This window comes from Pygocentrus nattereri, chromosome 24 (genome assembly GCF_015220715.1).
Source record: "Pygocentrus nattereri isolate fPygNat1 chromosome 24, fPygNat1.pri, whole genome shotgun sequence".
In the NCBI taxonomy this organism is placed as follows: domain Eukaryota; kingdom Metazoa; phylum Chordata; class Actinopteri; order Characiformes; family Serrasalmidae; genus Pygocentrus; species Pygocentrus nattereri.
The window spans coordinates 20739403-20763354 of NC_051234.1; the positions used below are offsets into that span (position 1 = coordinate 20739403).

The 23952-nt window shown below is 39.3% G+C and overlaps 1 protein-coding gene across 1 annotated transcript in view; it reads right to left on the reverse strand.

The window, feature by feature from the left end:
- The window catches only part of cntnap2a (contactin associated protein 2a), a 655370-nt gene that overhangs the window by 265146 nt on the left and 366272 nt on the right, over window positions 1–23952 (reverse strand). The window contains exon 11 of the mRNA XM_017717995.2: window positions 3059–3165. Coding sequence (XP_017573484.2) covers window positions 3059–3165 — 107 coding nt within the window. The remainder of the gene's footprint in view (window positions 1–3058; window positions 3166–23952) is intronic.

Genomic DNA, 23952 nt, shown 5'->3' on the forward strand with positions numbered 1-23952 from the left:
AGGTGTCCAAGCTGAGCTTGTGTACTTTTTTAAAAGAGTAAAACTGAAATGATGTATGATTTGATATGCTTTTATATGGGAAAAGTAAAATCAATCTTCTCTGACCACACTGGGAATGCATGTTAGTGAAAAGTGTGAATAGGTTCCAGCAAAAGTATTTCCAGATACAACCAGGGCACAAAACACATTAATGCAATGCGTTGTGTTTTGTGTTTCAAGAAACAGTCATAATTCAGCTTGAACATTTTCTAACCTTTCATTATGGCCAGGCTGTTTTTATTACTATACCTTTAAAGTGTAACTGAAATCAAAGTGGAACTTTGTTAGTTTATGTTCTTGGTCACATTAAGCACAATCTGTCACATCATTCAAAAGAAGAAGTACTCTCTCTGGCATCTTTGATCAAAGTGTAGTGATTTTTGCCTGCCTCTAAACATCGTCTGATATTTGTACATCACTGTGTTCCAGTGGCAGGGAAAAATGACACTAACCAATAATATCCTAGCAGATTTTTCCTTCCCACTCCCACCACCCTGATCAATCATCAACATCCGACATCATCTCTGCTCCAGGGTGCATGTACATGTATATCACCAGACAACCGCCTTTGTTCTCCTCACTTTAGGCTATCACTTTTGGTTTTTGGACCGGTTGTGAAATAATTATTCAGTTTGCCAACCTGTTTTCATGTTATCATGAGCTAGGTATATTCAATATTTGCATGGTGCTCTAAAGTTTTCTGCTGCACTATGAGGCTGTTCAGCTCAACCTGACATCTTTTTCTCTGGCTTTTACTGTGAAGTCTACACCCTATATATATATATATATATATATATATATATATATCTATATATATTATACAACCCCAATTCCAATGAAGTTGGGGCATTGTGCAATACGATGATTTGCAAATCCTTTTCAACCTATATACAACTGAATACACTACAAAGACAAGATATTTAATGTTCAAACAGATAAACTTTATTGTTTTTTGCAAATATTCACTCATTTTGAATTTGATGCCTGCAACACGTTCCAAAGAAGTTGGGACAGGGGCATGTTTACCACTGTGTTACATCACCTTTCCTTTTACCCACACTCAATAAGCGTTTGGGAACTGAGGATACTAATTGTTGAAGCTTTGTAGGTGGAATTCTTTCCCATTCTTGCTTGATGTACAACTTCAGTTGCTCAACAGTCCGGGGTCTCCGTTGTCATATATTGTGCTTCATAATGCACCACACATTTTCAATACAGGTCTGGACTGCAGGCAGGCCAGTCTAGTACCCGCACTCTTTTACTATGAAGCCACGCTGTTGTAGCACGTCCAGGATGTGCCTTGGCATTGTTTTGCTGAAATAAGCAGGACGTCCCTGAAAAAGACGTTGCTTGGATGGCAGCATATGGTGCTCCAAAACCTGTATGTACCTTTCAGCATTAATGGTGCCTTCACAGATGTGCAAGTTACCCATGCCATGGGCACTAACACACCCCCACACCATCAGAGATGCTGGCTTTAGAACTTTGCGCTGATGACAATCCAGACAGTCCTTTTCGTCTTTGGCCCGGAGGACACGACGTCCATGATATTCCAGAAACAATTTGAAATGTGGACTCATCAGACCACAGGACACTTTTCCATTTTGCGTCAGTCCATCTCAGATGAGCTCAGGCCCAGAGAAGCCGGCAGCGTTTCTGGGTGTTGTTGATATTTGGCTTTCGCTTTGCATGGCAGAGTTTTAACTTGCACTTGTAGATGGAGCAACGAACTGTGTTCACTGACAGTGGTTTTCTGAAGTGTTCCTGAGCCCATGTGGTAATATCCGTTACAGAATGATGTCGGTTTTTAATGCAGCGCTGCCTGAGGGATCGAAGGTCACAGGCATTCAATGTTGATTTTCTGCCTTGTTGCTTACTTGCAGAGATTTCTCCAGATTCTCTCAATCTTTTGATGATATTATGGACTGTAGATGATGAAATCCCTAAATTCCTTGCAATTGCACGTTGAGAAACGTTGTTCTTAAACTCTTGGACTATTTGCTCACGCAGTTGTTCACAAAGTGGAGAACCTCACCCCGTCCTTGCTTGTGAACGACTGAGCCTTTTAGGGATGCTCCCTTTATACCCAATCATGACACCTTTTTCCAATTAACCTGTTCACCTGTGGAATGTGCCAGACAGGTGTTTTTTGATCAATCCTCAACTTTCCCAGTCTTTTGTTGCCCCTGTCCCAACTTCTTTGGAACATGTTGCAGGCATCAAATTCAAAATTAGTGAATATTTGCAAAAAGCAATAAAGTTTATCCGTTTGAATATTAAATATCTTGTCTTTGTAGTGTATTCAATTGAATATAGGTTGAAAAGGATTTGCAAATCATCGTATTCTGTTTTGATTTATGTTTTACACAACATCCCAACTTCAATGGAATATATATATATATATATATATATATATATATATATATATATATATATATATATATATATATTCAACAAATAATGAATTCAGAAACTACATAAAATGTACATCAAAATATTGTAGTGCTTAATTTATTTTTTTTTTCAGCAAAACAGATGGGAGACTAGCAGAGTCTGACTCCCACTTTTCATGGTCCCACCCACAATTATTTCCCACCTGAATGTTCTGTTTTACTCAGAAATACGTCCTGTTAAGGAGGAAAAATGAACTGTGATTTCCAATTCACACCGACTTTAAGATGGGTACATGCAAATCACCTTTTTTCTGATTGGCTGTTCTGTGCTGTATCTTAGTCTAGACTGAAAAACTCCACTGCTGTAGGCTGAACAGGTGCACATATTAATGACATGACAAAAACAATGAATTCAAAATGGTCTAATTTGCAGCTTGGATGTGCAGAGAGTGAATGCTATGTTTTAACACTAACAATGTTTACATACATCAAACTTTTTTATTTAAATTTAATTCAATTCCTTTTTCAGTGCTGTGTGCACTTTAGCACTTATTTTTAAGCGTTCTTGATTTGGATTATTCTGAAATATAATAAAACAAGACTGAACTAAATCGAACTGCACTTACATGTGTGACAGGTAGCTCCAGTGTAACCCGTCCCATCACAAGAACAGCTGAAACTGTTCCAGGTTTGAGTGCATCGCCCTCCATGCTCGCAGTGATTGGGCATACATCTGGAAAAGAGGACAGCACATCATTAGAGCAGCCGAACCTAAAATCAGGGCTAAACCGGCCTTACATCAAACATCACTGCTGGCTTATCCTTCTATTCAGTGTCATGGCATTTCACCCAGGGGAGAAAGAGTCAAATTAGCACCTTTTTTTTTTATCCTTTTCTGTCTGTCTTTCTCTGTATCCATGAGGGAGCGGATGCTCGGAGAGGCTTTATGATGGTTTTGATGTGAGCGCTCATTGGAACACATCATTAGAGGCCAAGCTGAATAAAAATGGAGCATAAACTGACAGAGGCATCAACGCTCAGCCTACATTTAACAGAAGAAAAAATTTTTTTATATTCTCAGCATCAATACAAAGCAAAGCACACCATTGCGGTAAAAATTCTTTCATCAGAAAAGTTTCCAGGACTGAAAGGCTGCAGGAGGATCGTTTGAAAACAACCTATGTTTGGACCTGGAGGCATGTACATTAGCCATTGTGCAGAATCTCTGAAAAACCACCATTAAGCAAAGTCTAGCACACATATAGTGCATACAGTCACTGTCGGAACAGAAACTCATATCTCTGTTAGGGACTCACATCGTGATTAAATCTGATATTTGAATATTTGTAAGAGTTAAAGAGGCCCTCTGGATAAAATGAAAAATGTAACCATGGCTACATCTCTTGCAATCATGCTTACTCACCTCCTACAGTGGCGCTACAGTACCTCTAGAGTGAGAATTTCCACATTAAAGATTAAAGATCTGATGACATGCCTTGAATGTAGGAGGGACTTTCAAAAACTACAAATGCTTTAGGGTGGGTTTTTCCCCAATTTAGACGCACCCAATTCCAACTATTAGCTAGGACTCCCTCGTCACATGATACCACCAGTGCTAGGAGTACTAGCAAAGTCCTCCTCCAAGACCTCTGAAGCACTGCTGCATGTTTTCAAATCGCCTCTAATGCAGCATCACGTGCTCAGAGGAAAGCGCCAGATGTCTGTGCTGAATAGCATCGGGTGATGAGGTGAGACAGGGGGCCCACCCTACCCACCCACAGAGCAAGGCCAATTATGCTCTTGGACTCCCGTCCGCAGACGGCTGTAGCATCACCAGGGATCGAACTCACAGTCACATGACGATAAAGCACAGACAGTTGGGGCCTGTTTGACTGATTTTTTAAGTGAAAAAAGTGAACACATCCTCTACAAAGGACACACATTCGGATATTTTCTGCAAATTGTACGCCGCAATTTCTATTTACTTGCTGAATTTAACGTACATATCTATAAATGTGCCACAGCATTTGCACAGGCCACATTTTCCACGTAAATAGGTTCATATTTAATCTGATAACTTTAAAAAATAAACAGTAATTGTGTATTAAAATATACAGAAGTGTGTTCTCCCCTGAATAGAATAGAATAGAATAATTTATTGTCCATTTTATGTAAATAAAGTGAGTAAGTAAAGTTCTTTATAGCACTGGCATATAGAGACACTACACTATATCAGGGTGGGGATAGATACTCAAAATTAGCAGCTGGCTACTTTGTAGCTAATTTCCCAAAACGTGTAGCTAGCTACAATTTAGCTACATATCCAAAAATTGTAGTGGCTACTTTTTAGCTACTTTTTGAAAAGTACAGTATCAGAATGTTTGTGAATCTCCACCTGACTCACCAAACAAGTCCAAATGACAGTGTGAACAAGATACTGCATTTAATCCTAATCAACTTTGTGCAAATAATTGTAAACTGGTGAAATAAAACTCCAATTTAAACATTTCAGCAAGATATTTACAGATATGACATTGAGTCCTTTGATAAACTTCAGTAACACTTCAGCCTCCAAATTCTCATCAGTGACTCTGGCTCCATTGGGGTGAGAATTGGGCCTGAATAATCTCTCCACTGCTGCAGAGCTGCTGCGGCTCCAAAATAATCCTCCTTTACTGTAAAATCATTATAACACACAATAACTAACACGGTTTTCACAATAAATGGTCTTAAATGCTGGAGTTAATGTAGACCTGCTAATTCATCCTTTAACACTGAAGACTGACGCGCAGACTGATGGTCACAGCAATGCAGATAATGAAATGGCAAAGAGAGAGATTTAAGATGAACGTTGAACATGAATGGACATGTTTGCTGTTCTAAGCGATCAGCTATTTTCCTGATAGGTTCAGCATGTAACAAATCGCGAAGCTGAAGTGGATTCTCGCTCGAATTGTCCTGTTCCACCTTAAATTGCGCACAATCTGGCACCTCAGGCACCAGTTAAGGACAATTCAAATGAGAAGCAGCAGAATGATAAGCGACTTCAGCTTTGTAAAAAAATGAACATTGAGGGGCATTTTACAAGAAACCCGTGGGAGAAGTTTCCTGAGATAAAAGTGGCTACAGCTGAACTAAAGGTTAATGCAGAGCAAAGTGAGTCTGAGTTTGGGTTTATATTTTCAGCCTGTACTACAACATCAGCTCATACTGAGATATACTTACAGCCAAGTATGTCAAACAGACATAAAATGTTGTGGCTGCTATGGTTTCATTTTTGTTGAAAGGACAAAACGGCTTTTCTTAACATTTCGGTTGCAACCCCTGAGCTAAGCTTATTATAGTAAGGGGTGATCAGCGAGTGCCCATGGGCTCGAGCTGTTAGCGACTCAGTCATTATTGCACAGTCGCCACCAGCCCAGTTAACGACTGCGTTCTATGGTTCAGATTTTGCTTGGTCTGTCTGAAGCCTGTTGTAGAACTGTAGTGAAAATTTGTACTATAGCTACAGAAAAACTTGTATGTGCTACTAGTTAGTAGAATGTGTAGCTAACTACAAAAAGTATTGCATTACTCGACTACTCCCCCATCCCTGTACTATACACACAAAACATAATAAAGATGCAAAAAGTAATTTAACCCCTACTATGTATAAATAGGATCAGTAGTTTTACTCATTACAAAAGGGGAGAAAAACATCCCAGAATAGACTTTCACACAGGCATCAGTTCTGACTGTGACCACCATTTAAGGTGGAAGGGAAATTTTGAATAAGAAATGAGTGAAAAGGAAGCCAACTTTAGCTACTTTGCGGTTACTGTATTCACTTCTGGTAGATATCGTACATTTAAGTCTCACCAATGCCAGAAAATAAAAGCTTATAATCATTTTGTCACATATCTTTAGGATTACTGAGAAAGTTTTGATATTTTCAGTCGAGTTTCCAGCACCTTTTACAAGCTAGCCGCAATACTACTACTAATACTACTACTACTAATAATAATGATGATAATAACAACATACAATTTACTAATGAGTTAAATATGATACTCATTGGTTGCACAAAATGTTGGTAATGAATAATATTACATGGACACTGTCAGTGCTGAATAGCACATTCATTAGAATTAGGTCCATTCTTGCAACAAGAAATGTGGACTTGAATTAATATTGTGCTTGTGAACATAAAATCAGATATGCATAGAGAATACTACAGTGTTATAACAACTTTTGCTATTTGCTATGAAGTGCCCTCACAATACATCTTCGTAGCACCTCAGCCCCCCCCCCCCCCCCCAAAGTCTGTGCATGTGACTGATTGGTTGTAGGTTAATACTAAACTTAGACAGTAATTCCAGAGAGAAATGAAAATCATGTCATCTCTTTGAAGCAACAAGATATTAAACTGAAGGCATATGAAAGCCAAAATCATCAGTGGAAGATTAGGCTTTGATGGTCTAATGCCAGAATCCTATTGTATTGCTATCATAGAGTGACCTCTGCTCTTTCTAGCCTTTCCTGAAGCCATCATCCTCCTGAACTCTGAGAATCAACACGATAAGGATTTCCCAAAAAGGCTGAACACACAGAGATTACACTGCTGTGGACACAAAGCGGACGAAAAATCAAGGCTGTGTAATTCCCATACAGAAAGATTAATATTTTTAAGCTGCGGAGATTTCCCCACATATCCTTTATCTTCGTCTCCAGCGAAAGTCCTAATTAAAGTACCAAAGTTAAAACAATTAATGGCTTCACTGCCTTTCTCCTCAATGTAATTAGTCATCTTCAAAGGTGCTTTAAATTAGCCGAGGGATCAGAAGTGAAATACAGCGGCGTGCGCTTGCATTCCCTGAGACGTGGCGGCAAACGAGGAGAATATTTCCAAGGTTTCTTTTCTCGTCTGCTGCATATCAAATCCATTAGCACAGCCGATTCTGGCGTGAAACAAAATTAAGCAGCAATCCTACTTGAGCTAATGCTTGTTAGGCCAGCGCCTCACGAGAAAAGCTGTGAATATGGAAGTATTCTAGACCTCTGCTCTGCCGCTCCTCCTGTGTGGTGAAGGTAGGTGTTCTGCTGGGACGCTTGCTGTCAAACCCAACCCTCTTGTGACAGGACGTCCAGATTAATTGGGTTAGCACCCTGACCATCTGCGCCTGGGGTGGTGGAACTCAGTCAGAGAGTCTACTTTATGCTTTACCTGCATGCAGCACCTACAAGGAGCGTGATATGGCTGTAGGCACCATTTGAAAGCCCCACCAGACCCAACCATAGGTTTAGGACTAGTAGTGTTGGGCAATTATATGATTAAAATTTTGTGGTGACCTGTGAATATTTAAGAAGTGCTTGGCCTTCAGTTCAGGCTATTAATGTCACAACATGAGACAAAAAAAAACACTTTTACAATGAGGCTAAATTCTGCTAACTTTCCTGTGAGACTAATATGTTAGTGCTAAGCTAAAGGCGGCACGCACAAACATTTTTTGGCCGTTCAAGGTTAAATTCAGACATTTGAAGCTTCAATGCATCAGTTTTACAGTGACTCTTTCAGTAAAGAGTCCTGGCACAGAGCTGCTGCTGCTGTTTTCCATTCCAACCAAAACTTGGTTAGACTACCACTTGAATTCGCAATCAGCGACAAATCTAGGACTTCCAGAAGGCCTGCAGTAATTGTTTTTTTTTTGATCCACAAAAAAGTGTCCCATTGTAAATCAAAACATTTCCTCTGCCGTTTTCTTATATGTTGGTAGTGAATCTAATGTGTAAGGCCTCCAGTTCAGCTCTTGAACTCTTTGACCAATGGGAGAGCTTGCTTAGCTGTGTCAATCTAGATACCACAGAGGAAAATCATGATCAGACAATTTTCTGCTTCACAAAAAATCACAGATGATCCCATTAAGTAGAAAAATACAGCCATGCATTTGTGATTCCCAGAAGCCTGAAAGCCTAGAAGGTTCAACTCTACAAAATATGTAATCTTTTATAATGACTTCACATGTTTAGAGTACGTTTGTATGTTTTCTGACCTAACTTCATTATTTGTATTCATAATTGACAAATTTGTAAAGACCTTTAAACCATCTGAGGATCCCTAAAACCTCCTCACCCTATCTTTCTTTCTCCATTCCTTCTTTATATACCCATTCAGTAAAATAGGAACAAACTGATTTATTGTCTGATCAAAAATGCAATTTTTACAAACAGTAATCCATGAAAACAATGCATTGCGATTACGCATATTTTCAGAGGCATCTTGCTCTATTTCAAGTGTTTTATTTTGTAATGAGATTCCATAATTCAGATTACCAGAAATTTCTACTAAACACTACTAGCTAGCCCATCTAAGTAAAGCAATGATAAAAAACAGTAACATACATTGCAAAATATGGAAAAGTAGAACAACATCTAAGTGCATCTCAATAAATCTCCAGCAGTTATCTAAAATTCAGGGGTTGTTCACCCTGCATTTTAGAGGATGGAGAACCTTTTTTCAATCTCTTTCAATGGGAGAGACACACTGTTCTTATTGACTGGGTGCCTTGAGTTTTCTGTATAGAGCTCTCCAGATGCCCTGAGGTGCAAGTTTAACACAAAGTGGTCTTATAGTCTTTTATGTGGGCTGTGGGTTGGGTCTTCAGTGACGACTGAAGTTGCCAAGCAGGCCAACTGTATGATTTTGCGAATCAAATTCAGCACAACAAAAACAAAAAGCCGAGTTTTGTTTAATTTTGCTCAATTTATCTCAGCACGGTAGTCGTTGTGGAAAGGTGTGAATTGTTTTTTACAGCATGGGACTCAGAACCACCCCCTTGACTTCTCATTACTCGCTAGCAGCTCAACACAGCACCACAACATGACACAGAGAGAAAACAGTGTCCTAGTTAATCTGATAACAGAGTAGACAGCGTCACACTACAGGTAACAGATCACTTTCGCAAGGGCATGACAGTTTTCTGCCTGTACAGATCTAAAAAACAGCTAGTAAGCAAGGCAATAGTGCTACAATACTACTGTTGCTCAGCTGCAGTGCCAGAAGCAGGATACAAGAAATGCAGCATGAATCCCTGAGAACCATCTTTAGAATCTGAACAATACCTTAACTTACTATTAAATAATAGTTCTGCTAGCTAATCTGGTGTGCCCACAAAAGTCCACAAATGTTTAACACAGGACAGTTTTATTTTAAGAAATAGCTTATTGATGATTATCAAAGCAAAGTGGGGAAGAATGCAGCATTCATATCCACACAAACTGAAAGAGCTGTGAGCGGCTGCAGACCTTTATTAACACCCACGGCGCCTCTGTCTTTGATAGTGCGTGTGGGCGGCGCTGCCACAGAGACATAATAAAGACTAAGTTACAGACTGTGATAACATCCTTCTATAAGGCGAGAATCATCTTGTTGGCATCTGAGGCAACCGACGCTGACATTTGTGAGGAGGCGCTCATGAAAAATTTTAGTTGCTTTTGCCAACTTGGTCTATTCAGGCCGAGTTGATGGAAAATCAGACCTGGTTTAATCGGGTTGGAAATAGGCTCCGGATCACACCTGTGGCCGAGCATGTCTGCCGATCTTTCCAAGCTCAGCGAGCGTGGCCAGGGCCAGTGGGAGCAGAGGAACTGGACCCAGCAAGGCTGAACGAGAACAACACGACTTAGCTGAGCTGCTCCAGGCACTGAGCACAGCTCAGATTTCCATCAGTTTTACTAGGAGGCCGAGAGAGAGCGAGAGAGTGCTGGATTTGATACGGTGTGAATGAAGGTTAGAGAGTGTTTTCGTACAATGTCCTGAAAATGTTGAATTTTTTTAAACCTGTTTAATGACGCAAGTTTTAGAGTTGGACATTAATACTGAATTTGCAAAAAAGAGTAAAAAGTTATTTATGCACGACCTAGTAGACCATCAAAAATTGAGATAAACAGCACTTAAATCTTTCATCTTTGAGAGAAAAGAGAAAATCAAGCTCCTCTCTTGCTTCAGATCAGCTGCAGCTGTCAAAAAGCCCTTAGTGAAAAAAGTAAATGGATGCATAAGAAAAAAATATCTGCAGTAGAACACCAAAACTGGACATCTGTGATACTGAGGTTTTATGGACTGCTAAGTCTAACGCATATGTAATTATTACTGGATTATTATACGGTAACCTGAAGCAGAAAACGCAATCAACTTCTAGGACTGAACTTTAGAGGTGTGGAAAAAGATCCCTGCAGATTTCTTTGAAAAACTGAAAGTAAGTCTCCAGAAAAAGAACAGAAGCTGTAAAATTCAATTGCAATTTTCTCTTATATATTTGTTAAAACACTTTCCAAAGAACTCCAAAATGTTAGCAGAGGCCAACAACTGAACATTTCTAATAATTATTCAGAGTGATTTCTATTGGTTCTTTCATCATGAAATTTTCAAACAATGTAAATCACGGCACTTGTGCTCAAGTGATGTGGAGAGAAAAAAACAAGTTATTCCTTGGACAACAACAATCTTTTTCCTGAACCTGAAAAACTAATAACTAGTGTGCACAGTGGGGTCCGACAGCCTGAGACCACACTGAAAATCTGTGATTGTTCATTTAAACAGTTAGTTTAAGTTAACAAAGTTAACAACAGAAATTTTTGTATTTTGAAAAATGTAAATAAAAAAAGTTAAATAGTAAAATAAAGATGAAATATTAAAGATTCTGAACTATTTCTAGGACACCATTCAAATTGAAACTAATTTGTGACCATGCTAATTATGAACAAAAATGTCAGATTTTCACCCCAATTTAGTCGTCTCCAATTCCACCTACTAGTTAGGACTTCCCCAATCACACAATGCTACCAATGCTAGGATGGTGAAGGCTAGCACAGGCTTCCTCCAAGACCTGTGAAACCAGCCACCACTACTTTACGAACTGCCACTCAGGCAGTGTCACTGGACAGCCGAAAGCGCTCAGAGGAAAGCGCCAACCGCCAGGTCTGTTATGTCAGCTAACAGACGCCTGCGTGACTAGCATCACATTGAGTGATGGAAGGGGGTGGTCATCCTACCCACACAGAGAGATTGAGGCCAATTGTGCTCTCTTGGACTGAAGGCTACGGATGGCTGTACCATCACCAGGCATTGATCTCCTGATGATAGGGCCAATGCTAACACTAGTCTCTTCTCTTTCATTGAAGCATGTACAGACAACTCTCTGGTGGATTTTGGTCTAATAAGAGGCTTTTGCACAGGCCTGAAGAGTCCATGCCAGTTCATATGCTGTCATTAAGTAAAAGGGGGTAAATCAAAGGCTAAGAAATTCTGAAAATCAGTTAATATTTTATTTCTAGTCTAAGATTCTAATTTTAACCCAAACTGCCACTTCCACCAGTGGTCTCAGGCTTTTGGACCTTATGAAATTTCTTCCCTACAAGATATTCCATTATCATCTGTGAGATATTAAACTGAAAAGTGTAGGCATTTAGGAACCACAGCAACTCAGCCACTAAGCATTAGACCAAGTAAAGTAACAGAGTGGGTTGCTGAGTGTTGAGGCACATAGTGTATAAAATTCATCAACGCTGTGCCTCTAGCGTTAACATCAGCACAAAAACTATAGGAACTTCATGACATAGGTTTCCACAATGTGGTTTCCACCAACCATAATGCCAACCGTCGGATGGAGTAGCATAAAACATGCCATCACTGGCCTCTGGAATAGTGAAAATGTATTCTTTGGAATGATGAATCACACTTCTCTATCTGGAAGTCTGATGGATGAGTCGGGGTTTGGTGAATGCCAGGAGAACCTGCTGCCTGACTGCAGTGTGCCAACTGTAAAGTTTGGTGGAGGAGGGATAATGCTATGGGGTTGTTTTTCAGAGGTTGGCCTAGGCCCCTTAGTTCCAGTGAAGGGAAATCGTTATTTTTCAGCAAACCAAAATATTTTTGACAAGCAAGCCAGGTGTCCTACCTCACAAATGTTCTCCTGAATGAATGGGCAAAAATTCCCACAGACACACTCCAAAATCTTGTAGAAAGTCTTCCCAGAAGAGTGGAAGCTGTTACACCTGCAAAGTGTGGACTAACTGCTGCTCTTGTAGGTGTAATGTATAGGTGTCCAAATACTTGTGTCCATATAATGTATATGCTTACATATATTACTTTTGGGACACAATATTATTACATATTTAATTTAATTACTCCTAATTATTGAGTTCATGTATTTCAGCCTCATCCATTGCTAACAGGTGAATGAAATGAAGCACTGAGCAATGCAATCTCCATAGACAAACACTGGCAGTAGAATGAGTCAGACTGAGGAGCTCAGTGATTTTAAATGTGGCACTGTCATTGGATGCCACCTTTGCCAGAAGCCAGTTCATAAAATGCATGCTCTGCCCTTGTGAACTATAAGCTCTATTGTTGGGAAACAAAAGTTCCTAGGAGCAACAACAATATAGCCACAAAGCAGTAGACCATGCAAACTCCGAGCAGGGCCATGAAGCGCTGAAGTGCATAGTGCATGAAAATCACATATCACTTACTACAGAGTTCCAGAATACCACTAGATGCCCTTGTGGATCTTGAGGAAAGCCTTCCCAGTACAGTGGAGGCTGTTATAGCTGCCTTTGTATAAAACCACATTTGTCTGTTTATGTAGGAAGTGACTGATTGAGGTCAATGGGTCTGTAGTTCTATCTGTTTTGCTTGTTTACTCCTGCAGGGCAGCCGCTGTAATGGAAAGTGACAGTTATATAATACTACTATTAGGGACAATGATAGGACGATAATGTTGGGCTTAAAATGCTGTCATCAGATTAGACTCTGGAGGGTTTGGGGACAGATCCCTAAGCAATTGTCTTGTAGGAGACAGGCACAGTTTAACAACATGCTTTGCCACTTGTAAAGGTTCAAATGAAGGTTATGTAGACAACATTTGATCATAAATATTAATAACTGTTTGAAAGAGGGAATACAATTGAACTTAATGTGACTTTTAATAGACCAGTTTGCTTCATTTAAACATTTGGCCTGTTTGATAGAAAAAAATCAACATGGAAACTTTGGTGGTAAATGATGAGGAGATGAAATAAACTTTACTTAAGCTAAACATCTTAGTGCGCAGGCTGGAAGCAGCCTACTAAAGTTCAATTACTGATTTTTCTGAAAGTGTGACTGAACTGAGTAGTTTAAATGCGGCAATACAGTGGACATTTCAGGACATCCTCATGCTGTTTTGTCATCAAAACTAGACTCTTATTCTTATGCAGAACAGATGCATGAAAACATTGCCACAGGGTTTTAATCAGTAAAAAGTTTACATGGATTTTTGGTTAATATTTTTGGACATTCCCCAATTTTGCAGAACTGTATACTGATTTCTAATAATATTTATTGTACATATGATATTATACATATACATTATACATTAGTATAAGTACCTAAAAGCAATCAAAGTTTCATAAAAAATTCCTAACCCCAAAGTCAATGTCAAAAATCTCTCTCCCCCTCTTTTTCCGGTTTTCTCAGTTATGGTTTTCTCTTTCTTTTTGGTTTTGTCTTTTTTCTGCCTGTTTTTTCTCTTCTTTGTTTTTCGTGTATGAAAAAACACACACACACACACCCACACACGTTCCTTGACATGCCTTCACATCACACAGTTCAGACAGTTATTTACAACCACTCACATTCTAAATGGCTCCAGTACTTCAGTAGAACAGCTTATGCATGAAATAGACTGATCTAAGTGAAACACAGCAGGGGTATGGAAAAAAAAAAGCTTTGGAGATGAAAGGAAGTACATTTAGTCCAGCCCTATGTTTCAGTGCTTGGACAGTATGAGAGAGATCACAAGCCAATGTGTATCCTGATATGCTATGTGCTCATGAAGGAAAAAAAGGATTTGTTATACAATGAAAAATGCATAATGACACAAGATATTTTCATATACTTAATTACATTATATTTGAGTCAGACTGAATGAAACACAATATGCAGGATAGACAGACAGAGCAGGAGCTCATTGAATTCCAGTGTGGTACCGTGATAGGATGCAACCTGTGCAACAAGTCCAGTCCTGAAATTTCCTCACTACTAAATATTCCACAGTCAACCGCCAGCAGTATTATAACAAAGTGGAAGTGTTTGGGAATGACAGCAAATCAGACACAAAGTGGTAGGCCACATAAAATGAGAGAGTGGGGTCAGTGGATGCTGAACTTTCTGCAGAGTCAGCTACAGACCTCCAAACTTCATGTGGCCTTCAGATCAGCTCAAGAACAGTGTAAAGAGCTTCAAGGAATAGGTTTCCATGGCTGAGCAGCTGCATCAAAGTCTTACACCACCAAACACAATGCAAAGCATCAAATGCAGTGGGGCCGCCACTGAACTCTAGAGCAGTGGAGAAGTGTTCTCTGGAGTGACCAATCACGCTTTTCCATCTTTTTTTTTTTTTTTATTCCTGGGCCAACATTCCTTAGCCACACCACCCCCCTCCCTCCCTTTCCAGGAGACATATGTTTTTTTCTTTTTCACTTTGCTATTAATGTCACAACTCATTGTTTATTAATGATCATATAGATATAAGGTGATGTTGCTCCACAACCACCCAACACCCCTTCAAACACCACCCCCACCCCCTGCTTTGAGTAAAACAGTTCAGCAATGGTAAGTGATATGAATATAAAGGATTTGAGGTGATTGGGTGTTGAAAGTGAGGAAAGGTCATTAAGTAGCGCTACAATGGGACATAAAGGGATGACAAGGCCCAAAATCGCCGATAGCCTGTGCATGACCTCTGACCAAAACTGCTGGACAATTCCAGAAAGCATGATAGCAGTTGTCTGTTAAAGCTGGACAATGTTGGCATTCATTACTGTGACTGAATCCCATACGGTGTAGTTTAGAGGCTGTGATATATGTTCTGTGAAGGGTTTTACATTGAATTAGCTGGAGTTTTGAATGGCTGGACATAGAGAAGATGTCACTACATATATTTTGCCAGTTGACTTTGCGTGTTTCTTTTATATCTGAGGTCCATTTTTCAACTGGGAGTGAGACAGTGTTGTCCTTTGAGGCTATAAGTTCATATATCTGTGATAACATTTTCTGAGGTTTAAGGGAGTGTAGTTTTAAGAGGAGAGGGGGAGTATGAGTGCAGAAATTTCCACTATTAACTGTTTTCTTTAGAACATCTTTGAGTTGTATATACTGAAAGTGACAATTATCTGGTATGTTGTATTTTTCTTTGATGTTATCATGAGCAAGCCACCAGAGAACGACTGTGCCAGGCTGGTTATTCCTCTCTGTTTCCAGGCTGAGAATATAAAAGGTTTATCATTTATTAAAAACATGTAGTTAACAATTATGTTTGAATTCCTCCACGCATTCAGGGTGGTGCTTATTGTACTGTTTTTATAAAATTTTGGTTTTTTATAGCTATGTCTATGAATGAATACTGTTAATGTCCAGTTCTTTAATTAAACTTTCCTCAATGTCTTGCCAGGGTTGGTTTGAGCTACTTGTCCCATGTCTAATGTAAAGCAATTGATGTGATAGAAAGTAGAAGTAGAAATTTGGGGCTCCAAGTCCTCCAAGATGTTTAGGTTTCTGGAGGGTAGCTAACTTAATTTGAGGCTTTTGATGCTTCCAATAGAACTTAGTAACTACATTGTCAAGAGAGAAGAACCAGCCTGATGGTGGGGTAACAGGGGTCATAGAAAACAGATAATTGATTTTAGGAAGGATATTCATTTTAACGGCTGATATTTGGTCTATTAAAGTTAATGGTAGTTTATTCCACCTTTCTAGATTTTCCTTTATTTCTTGCATTAAAGATATGTAGTTAAGTTTATACAAATCGTTTATGTTAGAAGAGATATGAATGCCAAGATATTTAATAGACTGCGTGATATGTTCAGATGATATCTCACAGACCTCATCATCCCAGTTTAATTTACTTAGAGGCAGAAACTCAGATTTGGACCAATTAATGGAATAGCCAGACACCCTGCTATACTTATTTATCAGATCATGAACCGACGGAAGGGACCGTGAAGGGTTAGTAATATATTGTAAAACATCATTTGCATATAGACTGATTTTATGGTGGTATGACTTTGACTGTATACCTAAGATTTTATTGCACTGTCTGATAGAGGCAGCCAAGGGTTCAATAAAAAGACAAAACAATAAAGGTGAAAAAGCACATCCTTGTTGACATCCTCTTTGTAGCTGAAAGGGTCTGGATATATGTCTATTAGTTGAGACTGAGGCAGAAGGTGAGTTGTATAATGTTTTTATCCAGTTGGTAAAGTATGGACCAAATCCAAAGTGTTTAATAGAAGCAAAGAGAAAGGATCATTCTACTCTATCAAACGCCTTTTCAGCATCCAGAGATGATATTATACATGGTGACATATATGGAGATTTTTTGCTGTTATACATAAGAATTAGATTGAATAACCTACGTGTGTTCTCTGAGGACTGTCTCTCTTTGATGAACCCAGTTTGATCTGTGCTTATGAGTAGGTATGACTGATTCCAATCTGATTGATAAAGCTTTACTTATGATTTTTATTTGGTTTTAAGATAAGTGTGATAAGAGCAGTATTCATATGATAGGGTATGGATGTTTTTTTTTTTTTAACATTTCTGAGATTACTTTTAAAAAGAGCGGTGAAATAAGAGGCCAGAATTGTTTGTAAAATACTGCTGGGTTGCCATCAGGTCCTGGAGATTTATGATTAGGCATTAGGAAGAGGGCTTTGGTGATTTCTTCAGAGGAAAGAGGTCTATCTTTTGATTCTGAAACAGATGTAGGTAATGTAGGTAGGGAGACACTGCTCAGGAATGCTTCAGTTTCTTCCATTGCGGTTTTCTTATCAGAAGTATAGAGATTAGAGTAAAAATACCTAAATACATCATTGATAGCTAGGGGGTACTGAATGATCCTACTAGAGGGATCTGAGATTGCTGTTATTTGGTTTCAACTGATTTGCTAAGAATTTTCCAGTTTTTCTTTTGTAGTATATTATTGAGTTCGTATTTAGTTTTCATAAGTAATGATTTGATCAGCAGGTGTCTGAGAGGCCAGAAGGTCCAATCTCTTCACCTCATCCTGCAGCTTTTGTTCTTTTACTAGGTCATCCTTCCTTTTTTTGGCAATCCGATGGACCAGTCTGGGTTTGGCGGTTGCCAGGAGAATGGTACTTGTCTGACTGCATTGTGCCAAGTGTAAAGTTTGGTGGAGGGGGGATTATAGTGTGGGGTTGTTTTTCAGGAGTTGGGCTCCAGTGAAAGGAACTCAATGCTTCAGCAAACCAAGAGATTTTGGACAATTTCATGCTCCCAACGTTGTAGGAACAGTTTGGGGATGGCCCCTTCCTGTTCCAACATGACTGCGCACCAGTGCACAAGGCCAGGTCCATAAAAACATGGATGAGTGAATTTGGTGTGGAAAAACTGGCCTGCACAGAGTCCAGACCTCAACCCAATAGAACACCCTTGGGGTGAATTAGAGCGGAGACTGCGAGCCGAGCCTTCTCGTCCAACATCAGTGTATGACCTCACAAATGTGCTTCTGGAAGAATGTTCAAAAATTCCTATAAACACACTCCTAAACCTTGTGGAAAGCCTTCCCAGAAGAGTTGAAGCTGTTATATCTGCAAAAAGGTGGGCTGACATCATATCTATCTCTCTCTCTCTCACTTCTTCTTCTTCTTCTTCTTTACATTACATTACATTACATTTAGCAGACGCTTTTATCCAAAGCGACTTACAAATAATGTGGTACATAGAACAAACATAGTCAGGCCTTAAAGGAGGCCAAAGGGTAATAGCGGGGCAGAGAAGGGAAGGAGGGCAAGAAGGAGATGAGGTTGGTAGTGGCTAGATTTGCAAGAGGCGATTAGAGTAAGTGCTCCCTGAAGAGCTCTGTCTTTAGGAGTTTCTTAAAAATAGCGAGGGACAGAGCAGGCTCCTTCCTACCTGCACTCGCTCCTAAAGGCTTACAGCACCGCCCGGCCGTCTTCTTCTTCTTTCGGCTGCTCCCTTTAGGGGTCGCCACAGCGAATCATCTGCCTCCATCTTGCCCTATCCATTGCCTCCTCTACTTTCACACCAACCATCTCCATGTCCACCTTCACTACATCCATAAACCTTCTCTGAGGTCTACCTCTTCTCCTTCTACCTGGCAGCTCCATCTCCAACATTCTTTGACCAATATATCCACTGTTCCTCCTAAACACGTCAACCTGTCATCCAAACCATCTCAACCTGGCCTCTCTGGCTTTATCTCCAAACTGCTCCACCTTCACTGTCCCTCTGATCTGCTCATTTCTAATCTTGTCCAGCCTTGTCACTCCCAACGAAAATCTCAGCATCAAACTGCAGAGATCACACCAATCAAGTCTCTCTCTCTCACACATATATATATATATAAAGCTGAGCTAGAGAATACTTTGTAACATGGCATGTTTTAGAGTTTTTTTTAGTTATGTAACTAATGTGCTAGCTATATGCTATACTCTTGTCAGCATGTGAAGATTGATGTTTACACCTCTGTTTATGTATACGTTTGTGTCTAGGGGTGGAGAACTGTGGAGATCCACCTAGTCATAGTAAATAAACTACTTCAGACTAGAATACCCCACTGATCACAAGGTCTGGGTGTCAGACAGAGGGACTCGATGTATAGAGGGAACTGAGCACAGCATCAGCACCTGCTCTGATGAATGAGAGCACAAAATCAATGGGCAGGCGGAGGGTGAGTATTCCCCATCCGAATCTCGATAATGAGAATGCTCCCCCAGGCTGGCGGGTTGAGGATTAGCCGATCGAGCGATATTACACTGTCAGAGAAAAAGATGAGACCGTTTCACATCGTCTCATCACCTGTATTATTACACGTAACACTGACCAGGAGGCTTTATTCATAGTTTATACATACAGTGGTGGTGGATTCGTTTCAACTTTGGGAGGAGGGGAGGGCCATGGCACTGCTCATACCACCTGTCTCATCATAGGAGCTTGTTTTAGGCTAAATATTGAAGTTATTAGGTACTTGTGCCTACACACATTGGCCACTATATCAGAAACACTTACAGATTCACTTTGTAGATTTACAATTGAAGACTTTCATTACAAAATGGTAACAATTTTGGATATAACAATATAACGAGGCCCTCTAAAACTGGCCTTATGATGCCCCTGATGCTATAATAAAAAACAGCTGTCCATTTCACTTTAAGAATCACTTATCTGTACTTTTCTGAATCGATTCACTGTTCATTTCCAACGCATCCACTTTCTCATGTGTGGGCCTCAATACTAAATTCTGGCAATTCTTCATCTCAATTCTGTCAAATTGGGTTCAGACCAATATTTCACGCTCAACATGTCAGTGTCACTGCTGTGCTGAAGATGCTCCCCAGATCAGAACAAAAAATTAAAAATAAAAATCACAATTGAGTCATAAGGCTTGTACTATGAAAGCAACTTACACCACACTGCAGATTCACTGTAATTCCGCATGCATATTAGCTATACACCAACAAATAATTAAGCACCAACCCTGATCGAAATCACCAATCAATATCCACTGACAGAACACCACAGATACCAAGGGAGCCACAACTGTCAAATAACTGCACACGAAATCATCACTGCTCTGTTCATTAACGCACTACTCACTGCTAAGAGTGAAAGCTTATCCATAAAATGATCTCTAAGAACTTTCTAGGCCTTCGTCTTAAGCCTCGGGGAGAAACCAGATGCTTCTGCATTAATTACAGACTGATGTATAAGTAATAACACTGTGACTCTGAGGTCTCATTGAAGAAGCTTGATGCAGGCTCAAAAGACAGCTCTTCCTTTCCTGCAGCATGCTTTGGAGAATTATGGATAAATACATGCATATTTACAGCACAAGTATATGTATATTTATATTTAGTCTCTTAAACTGCTGGGGTAGTGATGCATTATTAATCTTAAAGGAATACTTCAATCAGAAATGATATTGTTGCTAACCATGAATGAAAGTGAACAGCTGCCAATTAGCTTAAGACACTGTAAGTAGGTAAGTGCTAATTGGTGGTTACTAACATACTCTCCATTCATTGTTAGCAATATTAGCATATCACTTATGTGATGTAATGAGAATACACGTCTGGGGACAACTTACACCTTTTGTGCTGGATTGTGGTGATTTTGACAGCAACAAATGTACACCCCCTCTAAAATCAGCCCTCATATTCCAGCTTCTGACGCATTGGATTGGTTTATAAATTTCACATTCAGTTTGTTCCCACCCTAATAAGTCTACATACATGGTCATCCACTGATGTTCTTGTTATGAGATCACCTTTTGCCTAGTGAGACTAGATAACTTAACTACTAAGGGTTTACTACTATAATTTATTAACTACTACGGGCTTTTTAACAATGATGGACACTACCGAAGAGGACAGCACTAAACATATTCTGATCAAAGACATGGATAATTATGGACAATTTTCTTGTCAATGAGTCCATATGTAGTACCCATCTAATAAAATCCAATGAGCAATGCACAAGATACCAGTCCAGTTTCAAGCTGAACCCCAAACTATATACATGTTCACTTACAAAACAATTTGCATAATTAAATGGTTAAAAACAATTTGTTAAGTAAACAAAGTCATTCAGAGTGGTTTGGTATGAAATAGAAATGAACAAGAGAAACTTACTGAATCAGAACTGTTCATGATGGTGGTGATTGAAACCAGACATCTGAAGAGTTTAATGCCTTTAAAATCTCCCTCACAGAAAGTTATTACCAGTCGTGGGTAGCAACTAGTTACACTTACTCAAGTCCTCAACTTCAGTAAAATATTAATGGATTTGTATATTTCAAATCATAATATTTTCACTTCTACTCAAGTATATTGGGGAATAAAAAAATAAATGTTTTTATTCGGTCACATTTCAGACATTTATATTTAGTTACTAATTCCTTTTTAGTGTTTCATTTCATTATGTTTTGTTGAAGACAATATCTGCACTGCTTTTTGACTGGGCACATCTCTGACTTTGGAGCTTTACATTTGTAAGACCAAACAAATTCCAAATGATGAAGAATAGAAAAACACAATCTTCAGTTCCTATGCTAATAACTGCTGAATGTACTAAGAAAGTCCTTTAAATAATTTACTCAGTACTTTAATAGATTTTTTATCTGCTATTGTGTTTCTTCTGAATTTTTTTTTTGAAAGATACTTTTACATCGGTAATGATTTCATACAAGTAATAATTATTTAGTATTGACTTAGGCCGCTTTACCCACCTGGAAAAAAACAACCTGAAAATGTTGTCTGAGACAATGTTTTATGATGGGTTTGAGAAAGTTTTTTTCCAAACAAACCACGGTTTTACCACCATCAACATATAAAAACCCAGTAGTACATATAAAAACTCATGTGAAGTTTAATTGGTGGATTTGAATAGCATAAAAAAATGACTGGAGATCCAGAACAATGAGAGCAAACAGATTAAGAAACAGCTTCTTCTCACAGGCAGTCATAAGTCCCTCCTACCCTCCCTCGCCTTCCTAAGGCTAAGACTAAGACTGAGATATATTTCATCACATTTCACTTTGAGCTAGTATGATTCTAGCTCAATGTATTATTGCGTTTTGTTTATGCCTTTGGCCTTATTTATCTTCTTATTCTTTTTGTTTATGTCCTTGCTGTCAATTCTAGAGCTGGCAAATGGTTTTCCATTGTTTTTAAGCGATAGCAGTAAAGATCAATCCATCCGTCTATCTATCCATCTATATATCTACCTTCCTACCTACCTATCTTTGTGTTGTACACATTGTGACTCCTGGTTCCTATCACCACCACTGTAAAAAAAACCTGACTCAGTAAGTTTCTTTACAGTGAGCCACTTCACATCAAACCACTCTGAATGGCTTTATTAACATCTGAAAGATAGAATTATGGTGAAATTGTAAAAAAAAAAAAACAGGGAAATTCCACTTAAAGGTAATATGCAGATGAACAATTGGAGGGTCCGGTAGAAATCACCTAATTAGACATGATAATCACATGTGCACTCCTCAAGCTGCCCTAATATTGAGAAAAATTAGTTTTCCCATATGACAATGGATGACTGCATTGTCATTTAGGTCTGTATGGTGGGAAACGCATCATCCTAGGCAATGAGATGTTATTTCATGGAAATAATAGTGCTACAAATTGAACTGTCAAAATTCTACAAGAAACATATTCAAATAAGGCAAAAACAAGGCATAAAAACGTGTTTCTATTACAAATTATTTACCAGTAAACATGAAAAAACAAAGAAGACACCAACCACAAATCATCTTGCTAATGGAGCATTGTGTATTTGTCTCATCTCATAAGAAAGAGTTCAGTTTCGGATTAGGGCCTGTGTTTAAGTCATATGGAACAATGTCAAACATGGATTTATCTCATCAATCACATTTGTTTATCAGCATGCTAAACAGCGTACCTTAGCGACGGCGTAGGTGCAAACTGGGCCAAAGCACATGAGCGGTTGCTGTGGCTCAGAGACAGAAATGCATGGATAATCAATCAATCTGAGTGTAATGACAGCAAGCTGGCCCCTTACATTCCCTGAAATTGAGCGTGTCTTCTTGGTGCGGCACTCCTGTGTTGGTGCCACGAGGAAGTGGCTGTGCTGATTAACCCTTAGAAGTCACAGGTACTATAAACAATAACAAAAGTATGTTGTGATTTCAAATTATATTTGCATTGTTTATCCAATTAAATTTGATGTGCTTTGGCCCATTCATCTAAATTAGCCTCTTAGCATTAACAAGCCAAATTACATTATTTGGCAATGCTACTATAACACTGGGGCTAACACCTGGCCATGCTTTTTAGCCTCGACTGCAATGCAGAGGAGCTTGCAGTACATTGATCAGCTTTCAATCTCAGTAAATCTCAGTATGTCTCAGTACACCTGAGTTGTTCACAAGTTGCTTCATGCTAGTCGGACTGAGTCAGAGTCGAGACTTGAGTCTCCTGGGTGTGAGTCAGAGTCGAGTCACGAATCTCTTGGGTGTGAATCTGAGTTCAATCTCAAGTCTCTGAGGTATGAGTCTCAATTCTCTGTGGTATGAGTCAGTCTGAATCGAGTCACAAGTCCCTGGAGAGTAAGTTCAAGTTAAGTCTTGAGTCTCTGAGGAGTTTGAGGTGTGAGTCCAAGTCAGAATTGAGTCTCGAGTCCCTAGGGTGCGAACTCAAATTTGGTCTCGAGACTCTGAGGTGCAAATCCGATTCCAGTCTCGAATCTCTGTGGTAAAAGTCGGGGTTGAGTCTCATGTCTCTGAGGTGTGAGTCCAAGTCTAGTCTGAAGTTTTTGGGCTGTGAGTCCAAGTCAGACCTGGGGTCTCGGAGTTGTGAGCCTACGTCGAGTTTGGGGTTTCTAGGGTGCAAATTAGAATTGAGTCTCAAGCTCCTGTGCCGCAAGTCTGAGATGCGTCTTGAGCCTCTGAGCTGTGAGTCCAAGCTAAGTCTCAAGTCTCAGATG